Source organism: Hemitrygon akajei, chromosome 29 (assembly GCF_048418815.1).
Source record: "Hemitrygon akajei chromosome 29, sHemAka1.3, whole genome shotgun sequence".
In the NCBI taxonomy this organism is placed as follows: Eukaryota; Metazoa; Chordata; class Chondrichthyes; order Myliobatiformes; family Dasyatidae; genus Hemitrygon; species Hemitrygon akajei.
The window spans coordinates 15,126,568-15,148,401 of NC_133152.1; the positions used below are offsets into that span (position 1 = coordinate 15,126,568).

At 44.6% G+C, this 21,834-nt stretch overlaps 1 protein-coding gene across 9 annotated transcripts in view; it reads right to left on the bottom strand.

Annotated features, from left to right (window-relative positions):
* LOC140718236 (endothelin-converting enzyme 1-like) overlaps positions 1–21,834 on the bottom strand; it is a 319,941-nt gene that overhangs the window by 63,819 nt on the left and 234,288 nt on the right. For 7 of the 9 annotated variants that reach the window (XM_073031724.1, XM_073031725.1, XM_073031727.1 and 4 more), the window contains one exon: positions 4,897–5,021. In XM_073031724.1, coding sequence (XP_072887825.1) covers positions 4,897–5,021 — 125 coding nt within the window. Of the gene's footprint in view, positions 1–242; positions 388–4,896; positions 5,022–21,834 lie in introns of all 9 variants that reach the window. The other 2 variants (XM_073031730.1, XM_073031729.1) reach the window with 1 other exon arrangement.

The following is a 21,834-nucleotide window of genomic DNA, read 5'->3' on the forward strand; positions in this document are numbered from 1 at the left end:
CCAAGAGGACTGCAACCTTGTCATGGTTTGGAGGCTGGCCTGCTTCAATGACCAAGGAAAGCTTTGCAGGCTGGAGTCAGGACTTTACACTTTGGCTCTTGGTAGGGTCACCCACGCCAGACAGGTCAAAGGGTAGAGGCCGGACTAAGAATGGCCCTCCAGGTTTGGGGGTTCAACTCAAGGCTAGCACCCCTGACTGATCGTTGCTGTTACAGAAAAAACAATGAAGACTCCTTCTACACCTGTGTGTGCGACAGTATTCCCAAGTCCCCGCCCGGGACTTGCGTGACCGACAGTAAACCGAGAGGAAGCGGCTGACACGACGAAGGAAACCGTGAATGCCGCCAGAGACCGTGGACCTTCATTGCTGCTCTAAGTGCCAGCAGCCTAATGGGCAAAAGCAGAAGAATGTATTAGAGGGAGGGCATTTGGCTCATCATTCCTACGTCAACATGTTGAAAGTGCTTTTCAGTTTATCCCACTGCCCTGTTTTTTAGGCCAGTTTGTTTCCTTGTTAGGTATTTGATTCTGTTTTCACATTCCTCGTTCATCTTTCCAACTTATAACAACAATCGACTCACATTTGTATTTTACTCTTAACATGGCTAAACAGCCTGTGCTGCTGTGAGACATGTCCATCCACCATTAGAGACAAATTCCACCTCCCCCCCATTTACTTGAATCCTTTTATACACCAACCTTGTTAATCACCTTTCCAATTATAGCTTCAGTATGTTTGATAATCCTCTTGCTTGTGACCATTCAGCTATGGGGGTATCATATCAAGTCCTAAACTTGCTGACAAGGTTCTTTGGACTATCAGTAGGAATGGGATGCCCAATAATTTTCTACTGAGGTACTACGGCCCAGGAGTTAAACTTGGATCTAATTTTGCCCGTCCTGTCAGGTTGGAGGAGCAACACCTCATATACCGTCTGGGTAGTCTCCAGTCCCTTGGTATGAATGTCGAATTCTCCAACTGCCGGTAATTCCCTCCCTCTCCCTTCCCCCATCCCAGTTTCATTCTGCCTCCTCTTTCAGCTGCCTATCACCTCTCTCATGATTCTGCCTCCTTCTACTACCCATAGTGTTTTCCCCTTACATTCCTCCTTCACCTCTCTTGCCTATCCCTTCCCTGCTTCCCCTCCCCCACCCCTTGATCTTTCCCCTTACTAGTTTTTCACCTGGCACCTACCAGCCTTCTCCTTCCCACCCTCCCCCACCTTCTTTATAGGACCCCTGCCCCCTCCCTCTTCAGTCCTGATGAAGTGTCTCGACCTGAAACGTTGACTGCTCGTTTCCACGGATGCTGCCCGACCTGCTGAGTTCCTCCAGCTTGTTTGTACGTGTTGATTTGACCACAGCATCTGCAGTGTACTTTGTGTTTACATTGCATTTATCTGTTTGCCAATTGATCAAATTTTTCTGCTTTAAAGGAAGCGTCTAACTGCAAGTTGCTGTTTAGTAATCAATGTAATTGGATAGTCCTGACGACACACTTTTTGTGTTGGATGAGCTTCAAATTCTCAGTTCCAAAACTCTCAATCTTATATTAAATTCCATTTGTGCTTTACCGCCTTCCACTCTGTTCGACATCCTCCACCTCCCACAACTCTGAGTTCCAAGAATCTTTCTCCTGCCCTTGAATGCTGTGGAGTACTTCCATTTTAGAAGCCAAACATCTAAGCCGCAGTATTTTGTCAACACTTCACTGTAACGTACAGATCTCTACCAGAGCTTGGACATGGTAGATGTAGGAATGCTCCCAGGGCAGGGCAGTCTGGAACTAGGCACCACAGTCTCAAGATAAAGACCTGGCCACTCACGATGAGCATGGCAGAAAAAATTACTTCACACCAGCAAATCTTTCGAACTATCTTCCCAGGAGGGCTGTAATAGATCCGTTGTTGAATATATACATTGGTTTATTATTGTCAGATGTACCAAGATATAATGAAGAAAACTGGCTTACTAGCCATCCATATAGATTATTTCACACCACAGTACATTTAGATAGAATAAGAACAGTAAAAGAACACAGAATAAAGCATTATGGTTACAGTGCAGATGGACAATAAGGTGCAAGGCCACAACAAGGTAGATTGTGAGGTCAAGAGTCCAACTTATTGCACAAGATGTCTGTTCAATAGTCTTAAAACTTTGGGATACAAGTTTTACCAGAGTGTGGTGATTTGTGTTTTCAGGCTTTTGTATCTTCTTCCTGATAGGCGGGGAAAAGAGAGAGAATACCTGGGGTGGCAAGAGTCTTTGATTATGTTTTCCCAAGGCAGTGAGAAGTGTAGATAGAGACCATGGAAAGGAGGTTGGTTGTCATGACAGAGATCTAAGTCTTTGGATATTAAGGGAGTTAAGAACACCAGAGGCATGACAGTAGGCTTCCAGGCCACTCAAGCCTGCTTCATCACCTGTAGATGGTATAACCGAGGGACAGCATGTAAATGAGAAGGGCCTAGGATTCTCAAGGATCAGAAGCAATATTGTAGGAATGAGGAAGGAAACCATTGCTGGCAACTCCTCAGCTGTAACAGGAACCAGGCAAAGGTCGTCTGAACCATCAGGATAATGATGGAGAGGTGTTGGAGCATCATTCATGTCAATGCCTGGAGATAGGTTGAGATATAAGCTGTGTGATAATTTACACAGTCACAGTCATACAGGAGGGCAGGTGAATCTTTCAGTGCCATGATACCAACCGAAAAAGGACTGGGCAGATTCAAGCAGAGAGTAGCATGACAAATAATCACAGATTCGATACAAATGCAAACTGTTGTTGGAATCTCAGTTTATTAACTGTTCTTTGTGTACTAAACAGCAGAGGACAGCTCTGTACACTGACAGAACTCCCACAAAACTTGGCACAAGAAAACAACTCATTCAAAGACGCAAACACGAGGAAATCTGCAGATGCTGGAAATTCAAGCAACACACACAAAATGCTGGTGGAACGCAGCAGGCCAGTCAGCATCTATAGGGAGAAGCACTGTCGACGTTTCGGGCCGAGACCCTTCGTCAGGACTAACTGAAAGAAAAGATAGTAAGAGATTTGAAAGTAGGAACGGAGAAATCTGAAATGATAGGAGAAGATGCGGGGGTGATGCTAAGAGCTGGAAAGGTGATTGGCAAAAGGGATAAGGACATGGGAGAGGATCATGGGATGGGAGACCTAGGGAGAAAGAAAGGGGGAGGGGAGCACCAGAGGGAGATGGAGAACAGGCAGAGTGATGGGCAGAGAGAGAAAAAACAGGAGGGGGGGGAATAAATAAATCAGGGATGGGGTAAGAAGGGGAAGAGGGGTATTAATGGAAGTTAGAGAAGTCAATGTTCATGCCATCAGGTTGGAGGCTACCCAGATGGAATATAAGGTGTTGTTCCTTCAACCTGAGTGTGGCTTAATCTTGACAGTAGAGGAGGCCATGGATAGACATATCAGAATGGGATTGGGACTCATTCAAGGGCTGTGCAGCATTTGAAGAGTAATATCATCTGTGGTAGAGAAACAAAACCCCACAGAATGTGAAATAATCAGTGTGGTCTCGGTTTAAATGCACCTGATTTCTGTCGCCCTAGCTTACTCTTCACGGCACTGAATTGGATCCCCTTTTAATGACTTTCCCACAAGGATCCTGCACACATCCTCTGTCAGGTCAGCTAACAAAACCCTCCCCAGACTGAGCAGAGGTAGAGAGAGATTAAAAAGCAATCTAGGTTAAGATAACAGCATGGAAGAAGCTAAGGAGATAGGTGCTCAGGCAATCATTGCTAATCCCAGGTCAGGTGAGGTATTCAGAGAGGAGGTTGAAGATTGAGGAAATGAGGACAATAGAAAACTGGCACAGAAGAAGAATTGAGGCCTGGGGTAAAGTGGCCAAGATCGTACTGCGTGGCAGGGGAGCTTGAGAGGCTAGGTAGCTTACTCCTGCTTCTATTTTCTTGTGTTCTTATGTTGTTATGAACAGATTATAATTACACCTGAATTGTACCGTTACAGGATCCAGAAAAACAGTAGCAACACGCACATGAAATGCTGGAGGAACTCAGCAGTCCAGGCAGCATCCATGGAAAAGAGCAAACAGTCGACATTTCAGGCTGACCCTTCGCTAGGTCAGGAAAGGAAGAGGAGAGGTCAGAGTAAGAATGTGGGGGAGGGGAGGAAGAAGTACAAGGTGATAAGTGAAACCAGCAAAGGGGGTGGGGCTGAAGTAAAGAGCTGGAAAGTTGACTGATGAAAGAGATAAAGGGCTGGAGAAGGGGGATTCTAATTGGAGAGGACAGAAAATCATGGAAGAAAGGGAAGGGAGAGGAGCACCAGAGGGAGGTGATGGGCAGATAAGGAGATAAGAAGAGAAAGGGAAAAGAAATAGGGAATAGTGATGGAGGTGGGGGGGGGGGGGGCAATCGCTGGAAGTTTGTGAGATCAATCTTCATACCATCAGGTTGGAAAATACCCAGACGGAGATTGATTTCTCAAACTTCTGGTAACTGCTCCCTCTCTTTCACCATTCCTGTTTCTCTTTCTCTCCCACCATATCACCTTACCTGTCCATCACCCTTCCTCCCCTTTCCCTTTCCTCCTCCCCCTCCTCCTACATTCTTACTCTGACTTCTCTTTCTTTCTAGTCCTGATGAAGGGTCTCGGCCCAAAAAGTATGACTGTTCACTCTTTTCCATAGATGCTGCCCGACCTGCTGAGTTCCTCCAGCAGTTTTTGTGTGTTGCTTTGGATTTCCAGCATCTGCTGATTTACTTGTGTTCGCAGTAAAAACAATATCCTGATTCCAGACTCAGACCGATCACCTGCTGAAAATCATTAGGGACAATACTGGAGTAAGGAGGTTCATGCAGTGACAGACGCATTCTCCAGCTCCCGGTACTCACTTTGTTAATGACGTCAAGTAGAGGCTTTTCCTGCAACTCCTCAATCTTCTGCTCATTCATGCAGGCCTGATAGAAATGCAGGGTTTTGCGTTCAGCTTCACTTGTGGTGTTCAACTCTTTGCTTTCTGGAGAGAAACCAAACATTTTTAAGGTCCGTGATGAAAGTTTAGAGTGAACTCAGCGCAAAAGTCAACATTCATTAATGTACCCACTTGATTAAAATTCAGACATCCATTTTCATTCAGAACTATATTATACTCATTTTATAAGCCCCTAAGCCTTTGATTGCCCTTTGAGGTGGAACACTGGTTAATCTGGTGGTGTGGGTGGTGTAGCTGTTTCACAGCTCCGAGATGTGGGTTCGACCTTGACCTCCAGTGCCGTCTGTGTGGAGTTTGCATGTTCTCCCTGTGACCGCGCGGGTTTCTTCCCACGCCCCAAAAATGTTCAGGACGGTCGCTGAATGGGATATTGTAAATTCCTTCTTAGAATAGGCAAGTGGCAAAAGAATCAGAAGGTGAAGTTAATGGTAGTGCGAGAGGGAATCAGCTACAAGGCTACAAGGGAAAATGGAGGGGCAAGTGTGGCCGATAGCATTGCTCTGATGGGGTCAGCATTGCATTGATGGACTGAATGGTCCCCTCTTGCTAGCATTAATCCGTAATTCTAATCTTTACTTTTTAACATGCCAAGTGGATGATATCATATCTGTATTTACCAGAATCCATTTGTCATAGTTCTGCTTTCTTGCTTAATCTCTCCTCGTGACTTCAGGTTCCCATCTCCTCTGCTTACAGCCTACACTTCATTCATCCAGATCGTGGACAATGGTTTCCTATCCTATTACCTAACTAATTGAGGAACCAACAAAAAACACTTGCAGAACACCGCTAATCTTGCCAGTTTGAAAGCCTGCCAGTTTCCTGAACACATCAATGCTTTTTTTTTTAAACACCGCAAGCTTAAAGTTCACACTATCTCGTGTGTGTTTTACAGAGTCACACAAAAAATACCCATTCAAGTTCTCTTGTTCCCTACTTATTATTTTCAACAATAATAATAATTCCGTTTCAACAATAATAATTTAATGTTTACAAATATATGGGCGTGGGAGGAGCTAAAGAGTATTTTGTGGATCTGGGGGCGACTTCTTCCAGTTTGTCTGCGAATCGGTTTATTTCTTCTCTTTTCTTTTTCTCCCCCCCCCACAAGGTGACTGGAGTCTGGTCAGAGTCTGTTATCTTGAGCTGTAACTCAGACTATGGTTCTTCATGGGCAGTGGGTTCCTGCTCTCGGCACTTGCCGAGTGGCCCGGTGTTTTGGCATCTATAGATGCCGGCTGGAAGATGTGTGAATTTGGGGAGTGGTCCTGTGGATGACCCCCAGAAGACTGAAATATCGAGACAGCAGACAGGCGGTGAATGCCGCTGTCGAATGCCTCTGCGCTCAAGCCATGTCTTTCTCGACGGTGAGTGAGAGTCTGCTGGTCCTCGAGTTGGGGGAACTCGGACAAGCGATGTGGTAGATTGTCACATCGAAACAGCAAGCTGTTGAACTCTCCTGTCGCTGTGGTAGGAGGTGTGTGTGTGTGAGGGAGGGGGAGAGAGGGGGGGAGAGAGGGGGGGGGAGAGAGAGGAGGGGAGAGAGAGTGGGAGAGAGAGGGGGAGGGGGGGAGAGAGGAGGGGAGAGAGGGGGAGAGAGGGGGAGAGAGAGTGGGGAGAGAGAGTGGGGAGAGAGAGTGGGGAGCGAGAGTGGGGAGAGGGGGGGGAGAGAGAGGGGGAGAGAGAGTGGGGAGAGAGAGGGGGAGAGAGAGTGGGGGGAGAGAGAGAGAGACTCTGTCAAAGTGTTGGGATAGACAGTAGTTTTTGATGGACTCTCAATCATGGTCTCTGGGGGCTTTGCTATTGCTTCCATGATGGGTGGTGGGGTTGAAGATTAAGGATTTCAGGTTTTATATTGTATGTACTCTTTTGATATTAAAATGAACCACTGAATCATTGTCCCATTGAATATTTCAGCAATCTCAATTAGCTGGAAAAATATTAGGTTGTCCAATTAGTTTACCTTTAATTACAGACTCTGTTAATATCCTGCAGGATGTTGGTTTCTAATTCCCTGGTTCCCTTTTCTCATCTTTCTTAAGATGTCATGCACAATTTTTCAGTCAAGGCTCCAAAATGAAGAGAATTGAGAAGAATATAGTTAGGTTGCATTTAATGTTCTGAGCTACTCTCTTTAACAAAATAATTTTCAATAGCACTATGAAGAGGAATCATTTTTCTGTGACCTTTATGTATTGTCTTAAAGAGTGGAAACATATTGCATAGCAACTGAAGGGAATTTGGCAAGTGCTTGGAATGAAGTTTTTTTGCTGGGTTACATGTAAACAGTGCGGGCATAGGGATTCATTTAAAGAGCTAGCATAGGTTCTATGGGCTGAATAGCCCCATTGTTGCTGTATAGTACTAATATTATAAATTCATCAATGTGGCATGTGGCCAGTAGAACTGAAGTTGTATTTCATTCCTTTTATTCCTTTTTCAGTTATTGTTTTGCTTGACTATTTGAACTGGAGTTTTCTCGTCCTCTGCACATAAGTGAACATAAGCTTTTGGGAGGTCCATAAAATTAAATTCAAGTTTAATTGTCATTTAACCCTACATGCCTACTCATGAATATAGGCAAACAAGACTGTGTTACTCCGGGGTCAAGGTGCAAAGGCACATGACCAACAGTCAGACACGGTAAGCGTGCATAAGATCATAATCACATACTGAGTCCCGATGCTCACCACCACCCCCCACCCCGACTCCCACCCACGGCTTGCTGTGGCTTGACATCCGTCCTCGCTCATACAAGTCAATAAACCCATATAGAATATCAGTAAAAATGCAACAGTGCAGAATAGGCGTTCCTCCACCCTGCTCACTCTTGTGAAACATGCTTAAATCTACTCTGTGCCCTGCCCACAGCATTCAGTCCAGTCACCCCTACTAGGACTGGTCACAGCTGTAGGGTTGGAAGGTTCTCTGGCGTTGCCTCATGGGAAGCAAACGTCCTCTACTGAAGAGAGTCAGTGTTCAAACAACAGCAGCGGCTAGAGTAATGTCGCAAAAGTCAAACCTTTCCCCTTAAAAAAAAGCTCTTCACAAGTATTATGTATAACTATATTCACGAGCTGTCATTAATATCTCTTAAGCATCTAAGCCGGCACTAGCACTTCAAATGAATCACTTCTCTGGGTAAGTTTCATGCACGTACAGCCCCACATCCTACAGCCATTGAAAGATACAGCATTGAAACAGGCCCTTGGCCCACCAAATGGGCAACAATCATCAACCACTCATTAATCCCCATATAAATTCCATTTATCCTCCCCACATTGCCATGAACTTCTTCTAGATTCCACACTCACCTACACATTAGGGGCAATTTACAGTGGCCTATTAACCTTCCAATATACACAGGGAAAATTTGCAAACCCCACCCAGAGACATGATTGAACCGGGGTCTCTAGCGTTTGGAGATAGTGTCTCAGCTAGCTGTGCTATAGTGCTGCACTGTTAATAGAACTGTTACTTTTACATAATTGTCTCTATAATATGATTGCAAATATCTTGTATTATGATGATATATTAATAATGGAGCTTTGCATTCCTGGGCATTAACATACCCGATTATCTGTCCTGGGTCCAGTACTTAGAAGCAATCATAAAGAAAGAACACCAGTCTTTTATTTTCTTTGGAGATTAAAGAAGTTCAGCTTGTCATTGAACACTTTAAATTAAAGTTTAAGCTTAATTGTCATTCTACTATACACAAATACCAATTAATACAGCCAAACAAAACAACGTTACTCCGGGGTCAAGGAGCAAAACACAGTACCAACAGTTATTCACAGCACTAAGCACATATAAGACACAAAAGATATATAGCAAAAGTCTCTGAATGCATGAATGTTGCAGCAGTCTGCAATCAAGCACAATACATTTTGACTTCTACTGAGCGAATGCGGTGGGGGGGGGTGGAGCAGCATCGACCCCACACCACGCCACCTCTGGCACGCCTGTGGGGCGCACCGACTCTGACGCATCTCCCCTGAGCGGCTGCAAACTGCTGACCCAGTCCTCCCTACAACCGTGGCCGTGCAGCTCCTCCCACCGTTCGCCAATAAAACAGGGCGTCATTCCGCATTACCAGTGACCGAACAGGGCCTTGCGATCACAAGACAACCACTTACTGCCAGACCGCGCGCTGGCTTTGTGCACCGATGCCTCTCAGGCAGCAGCACGGTCCGCACTACGTACAACTCCTGCAGATTCCCGGCCAATGAGCAACTCACTGATGGGGGTAGACCTGCAGTGCATTAAGTTATCAAAATGTCCAGCAGTCTCTTGCAATCATAACAAATACGTTTATAAAAAAACAATTAACACCTTTGGCTGCCTCCGTAGAAGCGCCGCCACCTTACTACAAGCTTGTACAGATGTAATGTTGAAGGTATCCTGACTGGCTGTAACATGGTATGGCAATTTGTATGGCCAGGAACATAAGAAACTGCAGAGAGTAGTGGACTCAGCTCAATACAGCTGGGGCACATCTCTCCCCACTATTGGTAGCATTAACATACAGCGGTGCCTTAGGAAGGCAATATCTACCATCAAAGATCCCCATCATTTCGGCCATGCCATTTCTTTTTCACAGCTACTATTGGACAGGAGGTACAGAAGTGTGATGAACACAAGACATTCTGCAGATGCTGGAAATTTGATGGCCCACATCGCCAGGTTCAGGAACAGCTGCTTCCCTTAAACCATTGGAGTTGTGAACTTTACAATGGATTTTCCTCAATTACTTACACCAGTTCTGCAAAACATTTACCAGAAAATTCTTGATGTTCATTACAAATTTCCACACAGCTTAAAATACACCTAACGATACACTTGTCTGGGCTTGTTTATATTTCCGACAGATCATTTGAGCAAGGGCCCAGGGAAAGTGGATTCTGACCGTTTGAATGTTCAATAGATTTGGAAGCAAGACTAAAGTGTCCTGCATTACTGTAGAGCCCAGCAACCTGAATAAAACATTTGATTATAAAATGAGGTAGATCACATACAAATCTGTGCAAACAATTTTTCAGTTAACTCCTCACCATCCAACCCTACTAATAAAACACAAACAACTTTTTATTCCATGAAGAAAATTTGTCTTTTATTCTACTTCAGAATATGGAGTGACATAAAAGGTAAGATAGATATAAAACTGTTTCCTACTACAAAAACTTGCCTCTATATAATCCCTTTGGGAAGCTGAACATGCGGAAGAGAAAAGTGACTTGTTTCTATGGTGATGAGGCGTACAAGGGTGAGGCTTTTCAAACAGAAAAGCTCACAAAAGGGAAAGGGTGGTTCAGAAAGTGAATCGGCAGGTTTGCAGAACCAAATCTTCATGAGAGTATCCTCCCCCTTTGCCATTAAAAGAGTTCATTGGAGCGCAAGGTCTAGCATGAAAATCTCACCCTAGGAGTGCATTGGTCAATTCTTTAAACCATTTTGCTTTAAATTTCATCCTGAATGCTTAGATCATAAGACATGGGAGCAGAATTAGGCCATTCAGTCCATCATGTCTGCTTCAGCATTCCATCATGGCTGATTTATAGACAATAGACAGTAGGGGCAGGAGTAGGCCATTCGGCCCTTCTAGCCAGCACCACCATTCACTGTGATCATGGCTGATCATACACAATCAGTACCCCGTTCCTGCCCTCTCCCCATATCCCTTCACCCCGCTATCTATAAGAGCTCTATTTAACTCTCTCTTGAATGCATCCAGAGACTTGGCCTCCACTGCCTTCTGGGGCAGAGCATTCCACATATCCACCACTCTCTGGGTGAAAAAGTTTTTCCGCATCTGTTTCAAATGGCCTACCCCTTATTCTTAAACTGTGGCCTCTAATTCTGGACTCACCCATCAGCGGGAACATGCTTCCTGCCTCCGGCATGTCCAATCCCTTAATAATCTTATATGTTTCAATCAGATCCCCTCTCATCCTTCTAAATTCCAGTGTATACAAGCCCAGTCGCTCCAATCTTTCAACATATGACAGTCCCGCCATTCCGGGAATTAACCTTGTGAACCTACACTGCACTCCCTCAATAGCAAGAATGTCCTTCCTCAAATTTGGAGACCAAAACTGCACACAATACTCCAGGTGTGGTCTCACCAGGGCCCTGTACAGCTGCAGAAGGACCTCTTTACTCCTATACTCAAGTCCTCTTGTTATAAAAGCCAGCATGCCATTAGCTTTCTTCACTGCCTGCTGTACCTGCATGCTTGCTTTCATTGACTGATGTACAAGAACACCTAGATCTCGTTGTACTTCCCCTTTTCCTAACTTGACTCCATTTAGATAGTAATCTGCCTTCCTGTTCTTGCCACCAAAATGGATAACCTCACATTTATCCACATTAAACTGCATCTGCCATACATTTGCCCACTCACCCAACCTGTCCAAGTCACCCTGCATTCTCATAACATCCTCCTGACATTTCACACTGCCACCCAGCTTTGTGTCATCAGCAAATTTGCTAATGTTACTTTTAATCCCTTCATCTAAATCATTAATGCATATTGTAAACAGCTGCAGTCCCAGTACCGAACCTTGCGGTACCCCACTAGTCACTGCCTGCCATTCCGAAAGGGACCCGTTAATCACTACTCTTTGTTTCCTGTCAGCCAGCCAATTTTCAATCCATGTCAGTACTCTGCCCCCAATACCATGTGCCCTAATTTTGCCCACTAATCTCCTATGTGGGACTTTATCAAAAGCTTTCTGGAAGTCCAGGTACACTACATCCACTGGCTCTCCCTTGTCCATTTTCATAGTTACATCCTCAAAAAACTCCAGAAGATTAGTCAAGCATGATTTTCCCTTCATAAATCCATGCTGACTCGGACTGATCCTTCTACTGCTATCCAAATGTGTCGTAATTTCCTCTTTTATAATTGACTCCAGCATCTTTCCCACCACTGACGTCAGGCTAACCGGTCTATAATTCCCTGTTTTCTCTCTCCCTCCTTTCTTGAAAAGTGGGACAACATTAGCCACCCTCCAATCAGCAGGAACTGTTCCTGAATCTATAGAACATTGGAAAATGATTACCAATGCGTCCACGATTTCTAGAGCCACCTCTTTAAGTACCCTGGGATGCAGACCATCAGGTCCCGGGGACTTATCAGCCTTCAGACTCAACAGTCTATCCAACACCGTTTCTTGCCTAATATAAATTTCCTTCAGTTCATCCTTTACCCTAGTTCCTTCAGCCACTATTACATTTGGGAGATTGTTTGTGTCTTATCCCTCTCAACCCCATTCTCCTGCCTTCTTCCCATAATCTTTGATGCCCTGATTAATGAAGAACCTATCAACCTCTGCTTTCAATATACCTAATGACTTGGCCTCCACAGACATTCGTGGCAATGAATTCCACAGATTCAGCACATTCTGTCTGAGGAAAGTCCTCCTCATCACTGTTTTAAACAGGCATCTTGACGTCCTTCTATTCTGAGGCTGCAGAAGCATTCTCTCTACATTCATTATATCTAGGCCTTTCAATATTTGTTAGGTTTCAATGAGATTCCACCCCCTGCCCCCCGACTCTTCTAAACTCCAGTGAGTACAGCCCCAGACCAATCAAATGCTCCTCATACACTAACCCTTTCATTCCTGGAATAATTCTCGTGAATCTCCTCCAGACCCTGTCCAATGCCAGCACATCTTTTCTGAAATAAAGGGACCAAAACTTTTTACAGTACTCCAAGTGTGGTCGGACCAATGCCTTATAAAGCCTCAGCATTACATCCTTGCTTTTATACTCCAGTACTCTCAAAATGAATGCTAAAAATTGCATTTACTTTCCTTACCGCAAGCTAATGTATGGAATCCTGCACGAGAAGTCCCAAGTCTTTTTGCACCTCTGATTTTTGAATATTCTACCCATTTAGAAAGTAGTCTATGCCTTTATTCCTTCTACTAGAGTGCATGACTTTACACTTCACTACACTATACTGCATCTGCCCCTTTGCCCATTCTCTGCCCTTCTGCAGACTCCCTGCTTCCTCAACACTTCTTACCTTTGTATCATCCACAAACTTGGCCACAAGCCATCAATTCCATTATCTAAATCATTGACATATAATGTGAAAAGAAGTGGTGCCAACACCAAACCCTGCAGCACACCACTAGTCACTAGCACCCAACCAGAAAATGCGCTCTTTGCCTCCTGCCAGCCAGCAAATCTTCTATCCATACTAGTATCTTTCCTTTAACACCACAGGCTCTTATCTTGTTAAGCAGCCTCCAGAATTACCAATCCAGAACTAACTTTCCCCTAGTGGGTTCTAAAAAGCCATCTTTAAGGCATTCTATAAATGTCCTTTCTTGGGATCCAGCACTGACCTGGTTTTCCCAATCTATCTGAATATTGAAATTCACCATGACTACCTTATCATGCCCTTATTTCATGCCTTATCTACCTCCTGCTGTAATTTATATCCCACATTCTGGCTAATCTCCGGAGGTTTGTACATGCCTCCCATCAGGGTCTTTTTAACCCTGGCAGTTTCTTAACTCTATCCACAAGGATTCTACATCTTCCAATCCTATGCCACGTCTTTCTAAAGATTTGATTTCATTTTTTTTTAAACCAACAGAGCCACGAAGAAGTGACAGAGTCCTTCTGATACAATCTGTATCCTTGGATGTCGAGCTCCCAACTATGATCTTCTTTCAGCCACAACTCAGTGATGCCTACAACACCATACTTGCTAATCCCTAACTACACTACAAGATCATCTACCTTTTTCCATATACTGTATGCATTGAAATGTAACACCTTCGGATCCTGCATTCATCACCCTTTTCGATACTGCCCCCATGTTATACTTCAATTCACCCCACTGACTCCAATAATGATTGATTATCTGTCTCCTTTTCCTCACAGTCTCACTATACAATGCATCGACTTACTTTATATATTAACTGTGCCATCCTCAACCCTATCACTCCAGTTCCCATCCCATCTGCCAAATTCATTTAAACGCTCCCCAACAGCTCTAACAAACCTACCTGCAAGGATACTGGTCCCTGGCTCGGGTTCAAGTATAACTTATCCTTGTTTATGGGTCAAACCTTCCCTAGAAGAGATCCAAAATGATCCAGAAATATGAAAAATCTGCTCCCGGCATCACTTCTTCTGCCTCTCATTCATCTGTATCATCACCCTATTCCTGCCCTGCCTAGCATATGGTACTGGAAGTAATCTAGAGATTGCTACCTTGGAGGTCCTGCTCTTCAGCTTCTTCCCTACCTCCCTAAAGTCACTGTCGAGGACCTCTTCTCCCTTTCTATCTATGTCATTGGTGCCAATGTGCACCACAATCTCTGGCTGATCACCCTCCCTCTTGAGAATCCTCTGAGACATCCTGGACCCTAACACCACCCTGGCATCCTTCTCGTGGCCACAGTATCTCCTGTCGGACCCGCTAACTAGCAAGTCTCCTATCAATATCACTCTGCCAGACTTTACCCTTCCCTGCTGAACCTGAAAGCCGGCAAAAGTACCACTGGCCCTACGGCGGTGGCTGCTGCTGCTGTTATGCCAATAGGTCATTCAGCCCCAGCAGAGTCCAAAGTTGCTGAGGGGAACAGCCGTGAGTACTCTCACAAAGGGAGATAAGGCTGTAATTATCCAATCTTCAAGGACTAGTTCACCTCCCTGCTTATTCTCCATGGTGAGTTCAGCTGCCAATATCTATTATTCGAGTGGCGGGTCCCCTCTCCCTACCAAGGAGGAGATGCTTCCAGTTAACAAAATAGTTTAAACCAGAGTTCATTGATTTTCAGCGATACACATTTAAATCCAAACAACATTCCTAAAATTTGGATCATAGACGCCACCCGACTTGCTGAGGTCCTCCAGCATTTTGTGTCCGTTACTTTGGATTTCTGGCATCTGCAGAATTTCTTGTGTTTAAAACTCTTAAAACATTTAAAACTCACAAAGTATTTCTATCTTAAACATTTCCAAAACACAAAGCATTTCTAAAACAGAGATACAATTCCTATAAACTAAGACGACATACCCACGATGCAGACAAACAAATCACCCTTGCAGAAAGAGAAGCCAGAGGAATGGATTTCCATGTTTCTCGATGTTCTTTATCTCATTGCTCATACCTACATTTATACAGTTTCTCTGCCACTTGGATGACTTCACACACATATGACATATCCTTAGGAACCTTTTTACTCCAAAAATAATTTAGAGACAATTCTCAGCCACCTACAATCAACGCTGTAAAGATAACTTCTTTGAGTACATAAATCTTCCTCTATAAACACATCATTAATTTGATATGCTGAGTGATATTATCCATCTGGATTGCAAGATTCCTTGAACTAAGCAACATAATCAGCTTTGTCTGTTATGAAACAAGCCATATTAAATAACCCATTGTCTTATACTACACTCTTGAGTAGTTATAAACGAATGCAGTGGAGACAGCATATCCCATATATATATATATATATACAGGTTCGACAGCTCAATCTCATCCTCACCGCAGAAATCCACACCAGGCTTACTTCCCTCACAGGAAAATAGCCACTCACAGGAGACCTTGCCCATGCCCAGGATTACAGCTGCACAGGTGGAAGGTCAACTGAGGAAGATCTGTACCAGCAAGGCGGCTGGACTGGATGGAGTTTCCCCACGATTACTGAGGGCCTGTGCGACTGAGCTGGGAGAACCACTACAGCGCATCTTCAACATGAGCCTGGAGCAGAGAAGAGTACCCAGACAGTGGAAAACATCCTGTATTGTCCCGGTACCAAAGAAACCACAACCAAAGGAGTTGAATGACTTCAGACCTGTTGCCTTGACGTCGCACGTGATGAAGACCATGGAGTGGCTGATAATACAGAATCTGAGGCCACAAACCAGGCACGCCCAGGATCCTCTTCAGTTTGCGTATAAGGAGAAAGTGGGAGTGGAGGATGCTATCATGTATCTGCTGCACAAATCACTCTCTCACCTAGATGGGGCCAGTTGTGCTGTGAGGATTACATTCCTTGACTTGACTTCTCTAGTGCCTTTAACACCATCCAGCCCAAGATCTTAAGGCACAAACTAACGGAGATGGGAGTAGACTCTCACATGGTGGATTGGATAGTGGACTACTTGACAGATAGACCTCAGTATGTGTGGTTGGGAGATTGTAGGTCTGACACGGTGGTCAGCAGCACAGGAGCGCCGCAGGGAACCGTACTCTCTCCGGTCCTGTTCACCCTGTACACATCAGACTTCCAATATAACTCGGAGTCCTGCCATGTGCAGACGTTCGCTGATGACACGGCCATAGTGGGGTGTGTCAGGAATGGACAGGAGGAGGAGTATAGGAAACTGATACAGGACTTTGTGATATGGTGCAACTCAAACTACCTGCGTCTCAATATCACCAAGACCAAGGAGATGGTGGTGGACTTTAGGAGATCTAGATCTCATATGGAGCCAGTGATCATTAATGGAGAATGTGTGGAGCAGGTTAAGACCTACAAGTATCTGGGAGTACAGTTAGAAAAGAAGCTAGACTGGACTGCCAACACAGATGCCTTGTGCAGGAAGGCACAGAGTCGACTGTACTTCCTTAGAAGGTTGGCGTCATTCAATGTCTGTAGTGAGATGCTGAAGATGTTCTATAGGTCAGTTGTGGAGAGCGCCCTCTTCTTCGTGGTGGCATGTTGGGGAGGAAGCATTAAGAAGAGGGACGCCTCACGTCTTAATAAGGAAGGCGGGCTCTGTCGTGGGCAAAGTACTGGAGAGTTTAACATCGGTAGCTGAGCGAAGGGCACTGAGTAGGCTACGGTCAATTATGGAAAACTCTGAACATCCTCTACATAGCACCATCCAGAGACAGAGAAGCAGTTTCAGCGACAGGTTACTATCGATGCAATGCTCCTCAGACAGGATGAAGAGGTCAATACTCCCCAATGCCATTAGGCTTTACAATTCAACCGCCAGGACTTAAGAACTTTTTAAAAGCTATTATTAATGCTTTTGAGATAGTGATTTAGATGCATATCATATTTTTTACTGAGTTAAGTATTGTATGTTATTAGTTTTGCTACAACAAGTGTATGGGACATTGGAAAAAAAAAGTTGAATTTCCCCATGGGGATGAATAAAGTATCTATCTATCTATCTATCTATATATATATATGAATCTTGCAATGCTGCTCTATAAATAGAGCTTATTTTAGCTAAGCTGATTACTACTTCCTACTTACATTTTAGGGACTGAAGACCAACTTCTGTTGACAACCAGAAGCTACACAAAATATGTGGTTTGAAGTTTACTTACAATTGTTTGATCATACGAGTGGCAGCTGCTGTGTTTAGAAAGTGAGCCTTGCAAAACATGAGGCCCCGTGCCCAGTTAGTGAATGACCATCATAGATGTATTGCATAACAACAGGAGCTGGACAGCAAATAAACAGCTAGGGGCAGGCTCTGAGTGTGACAGACAGCTGGATTGAACTCATGCACCATGTCTGCGGTCAATGTCCAGATTTAGCTCCTATTCCCTCCATGCAGTGAGTGACCCAGCTCCTCCCCTCTCAGAGACCAAATGACAGCTCTCTCCCATGGCAGTCCCCTTCCACCCTTAAAGGCAGACACTGGCCACTCCCGACAGGAGGCACTGGACAACTTGAGTCTTTATTCACAGTCAAGAGAAAATCTGCAGATGCTGGAAATCCAAGTAACACACACACAAAATGCTGGAGTGCCGTTGACGTTTCGGGCCGAGACCCTTCAGCAGGACTACAGCCGACGCTTCTGGCCTAGTCCTACTGAAGAGTCTTGGCCCAAAACCTTGACTGTGCTCTTTTCCGTAGATACTGCCTGGCCTGCTGACTTCCTCCAGCATTTTCTATGTGTTACATAGGTCTTTATTCCTTGGAGTTTAGAAGAATGAGTGGTGATTGCAGCCTCTTGGGTCTACATGCTTAAGTTGGAGATAAATAAATATTTGAAAAGTCAAGGAATTGTGGACTATGGGGAACAGACACAGAGGAGGAGTTAAGGCCAGCATTGATCAGCCCTGAACATACTGAATGGCAGGGAAAGCTTGACGGGTCAAGTGGCCTACTCCTGCTTCTGTTTTTGTGAACGCAGTCTCCATTTCTGACACCTCCTCCTTTGCAAGTCAGCACACCTCCCCCACAGACAGAAAAAACTCCACCTCAACAGAGACTGCTTCCTCACGGATTTACTATGTACCTCCTGCACCTAATAAAGTGGCCACTGTGTGCCCGTGGTCTTCTGCTGCTGCAGCCCATCCACTTCAAGGATTGATGTTTTATGCATTCAGAGATACTCTTCTGCACACCACTGTTGCAACGTGTGGCTATTTAAGTTACTGTTGCCATTCTGTCAGCTTAAACCTAGCTGGAAATTCTCCTCCGGCCTCTTTCATTAACGCCACATTTTTGCTCAGAGCTGCTACTCAATGAATCTTTGTTTTTCGCACCATTCTCTAAACTCTGGAGACTGTTCTATGCGAAAATCCCAGGACATCAGCGCTTTCTGAGATATTCAAACCACCCCTTCTGGCACCAACAATCATTCCATGGTCAAAGTCACTTAGATCATATTTCTTCCCATTCTGATCCTCTTGACCATGTCTGCATGCTTTTATGCACTGAGCTGCTGCCTCATGATTAGTTATTTGCATTAATGGTATACAGGTGTACTTAATAAAGTGGTCACTAAGTGTAAGTAACTGTGACGTCCCCTTCTCACTGTAACTGAGAAAGTATCAATCCCTCCACACCTTCCCCCATCCACTAATCCTTCCATCACTCTAACTGGGACTACAATCACCTTCAAAACGCTGGTGGAACACAGCAGGCCAGGCAGCATCTATAGGGAGAAGCACTGTCTACGTTTCGGGCTGAGACCCTTCGTCAGGACAATAGCGCTGTAGATAATAGATGATAATAGATAATAGACAATAGATGCTGCCTGGCCTGCTGTGTTCCATCAGCATTTTGTGTGTGTTGTTGTTTGAATTTCCAGCATCTGCAGATTTCCTCGTGTTTGCTCCTACAATCACCTTCCTCCCTGCAGACATGCAGAGATGCAAATGTCATTGTCCACTGCACCTCGTACACAATGGGCATCAATAGAATCAATTATCTCTGATAGGGAAGGAAGCCCAAGGTGACCCCTGACAGAATAAACAGAAAACAAAGCCATCTTCAATGAGAGATCCTGAGCTGGGGAAAAGAGGCAGAAAGGATCAGAGTCTTCAGTTATTGGCTAAATGGGCATGCAGGGAAAGAGGCTGAGCAGAAGCTGCTTACGTTTACAACTTAAATGAAGCCAACTTAATGCAAAACTGGCCAAGATAAATTGAAAGGAAAAGGCCAGTTAGCAAGTGTGATCCTTGTCCGACCCTGACCACATAACTGATCCTTTCAATCATCTTTCATTTAGAGTATATAATAGTGAAGTCAACTGCCATGAAGAATGAGCTATTTAAATCTCATTAACATCCAGGATTATCAAAACTGGTGAATGCCGTATGGTTTTGTAAATCCAACGACCAGTGCTCGCATCAAATAGTTCTCGGTCAGGTCGTGGCAAGCTCTCTTTGACCACGGTTTTACGTTATTCCTTCCCAAACTACAAGCTCGATAAAGTACCAGTCTGTTGCTTTTCCACACACCTCGTTTCTACACATTCTGTCAACTTTGTGGTAACCGGCTCCAAATCATGGGTTTGCCTTGGATGGGCAAGGGTGTCACCATGTCTTAATTACACTCATTTGCTAGGCTCCCCAGTTAAAATATGCCATTGCAAGTGTCATTTAAAAATGTCTTAGACAGGTAAAATTTTAAGAAACAACTCATCTCTGTAAACATTTACTGGTAGTTTTTTTACCTAGCTCTAACAACTATTTTGTTCATTTCACATTGCCCAAACTGTCAAGAAAACAGTGAAAAAAGAGTAACGAGAGCTTATACAGCTCACAGACAGTGGAGGCTGGATTGCATTTCACCTCAAACACAAATACTTTTCCCAAAAATACAGGTCACATCTTTAACTGACAAAGAATGTAGTCTAGAATGGGCCCTGATTCTCTTGTGCACACTGAAGAACAGGGGTGCTCAGTGACATCTCTGCTTTCTTTGTGCTGAGAACATTAACACTGATGGATGGTCTCAATGCCTACTCGCTAATAGAAATAGGTGGAACAGTAGCACAATGGGTAGATTCAACCCTGACCTCTGCTGCTGTCTAAGAGGAGTTCGAACGTTCTCCCTGTGACAGCGTGGGTTTCCTCTGGAAAGTCCACTTTCCTCCCACATCCCGAATAGATGTGAGTGGGAGAATTTCAGGGGAATTGATGGGAATGCACTGAGAATAAAATGGGATTAGTGTAGGATTAGTACAGTCGAGTACTTCATTAGGCCTCCATTAGTCTTGATAGACCATGGATTTGCGCCTTGGAATGTTTCCAGGGCAAGGTTTTTTTTTAAATGGAAGACCGGCAGTTACCCAGGCTGCAAGTCTCTCCTCTCCACGCCACCTATGTTGTCCAAGGGAAGGGCATTAGGACCCATACAGCTTGGCACCAGTGTCATCACAGAGCAATGTGTGGTTAAGTGCCTTGCTCAAGGATACACATGCAGCCTCAGCCAAGGCTTGAACTAGCAACCTTCAGATCACTAGACGAATGCCTTAACCACGTGGCCAAGCGTCAACACACTTCATGAATAGCATGAACTTGATGGACCAAAGAGCCTACTTCCGTGCTCTCTGACTCATTTCCTCCCAGTGACAAGAACATCTGACAACAGTTGAATGAAAAGTGACGCACAAAATGCTGGATAACTCAGCAAGTCAGGCAGCATCTGTGAAAAAGAGCAAAGAGGCCGAGACCCTTCATCAGGAGGAGGGGAACGTGGCTGGCTGGAAGGTGATAGGTGAAGCCAGGTGGGTGGGAAAGGTCAAGGGCTGGAGAAGAAAGAAAGAGAGAAGAGTGGAGAATAGGAGAAAGGGAAGAAGGAAGGGACCCAGAGGGAAGTAATAGGCAATTGAGAAAAAGTAAAAGGTCAGAGTAGGGAATCGTGGGGGTGGGGGGGGGGTGGAATTTCTGTTCACTGGAAGGAGAAATTGATATTCATACCATCAGGTTGGAGGGTACCCAGACAGAATGTAGCTGTTGCTCCTCCATCCAGTGGGTGGCCTCATCTTGGCACAATGTAGTTAAATGACATTGATAGTTTATAGGGCTCCATCACTAAACAAAACCACAGGGATTTTTTTTCTCTGTTTATACACTGATTGAATTGCACTTTCTCTTCTCAAAAGAAAACAATTCCAGCTACAGCAGCCTGCTGACAGAACCAAATTCCCAGCTACAAGTAGGAACAACTACTCCTGGGAGTTGTGGGGGTGCTGGATCATCTAAAGTGGAGGCAGATATATTTTTGAAGGTTCTGGGGACTGAGGGTTATGGGGACCCAGCACAGAGTGAAGACTGGATCACGTTGAATGGCAGAACAGGCTGGAAGGGCTGAGTGGCCTACTACTACTCATGTTTTCTTACTTTGTGTGCCTTTGTCCAGTTACCAAACAGATCTGCTTCACAGAATAGTACTGCGCAGTTAAGGCCCTTCAGCCCACAACGTTGGGCTGGCTAACATAATACACAGAACAGTACAGCCCTTTGTCCCATGATGTCGTACCAATCCTTTAACCTACTCTAGGATCAATCTAACCCTTCCCTCCCGTATAGCCCTCCATTTTTCTTTCATCCATGCATCTATTTAAGACTTTCTTAAATGTGTCTGTTGTATCAGCCTCA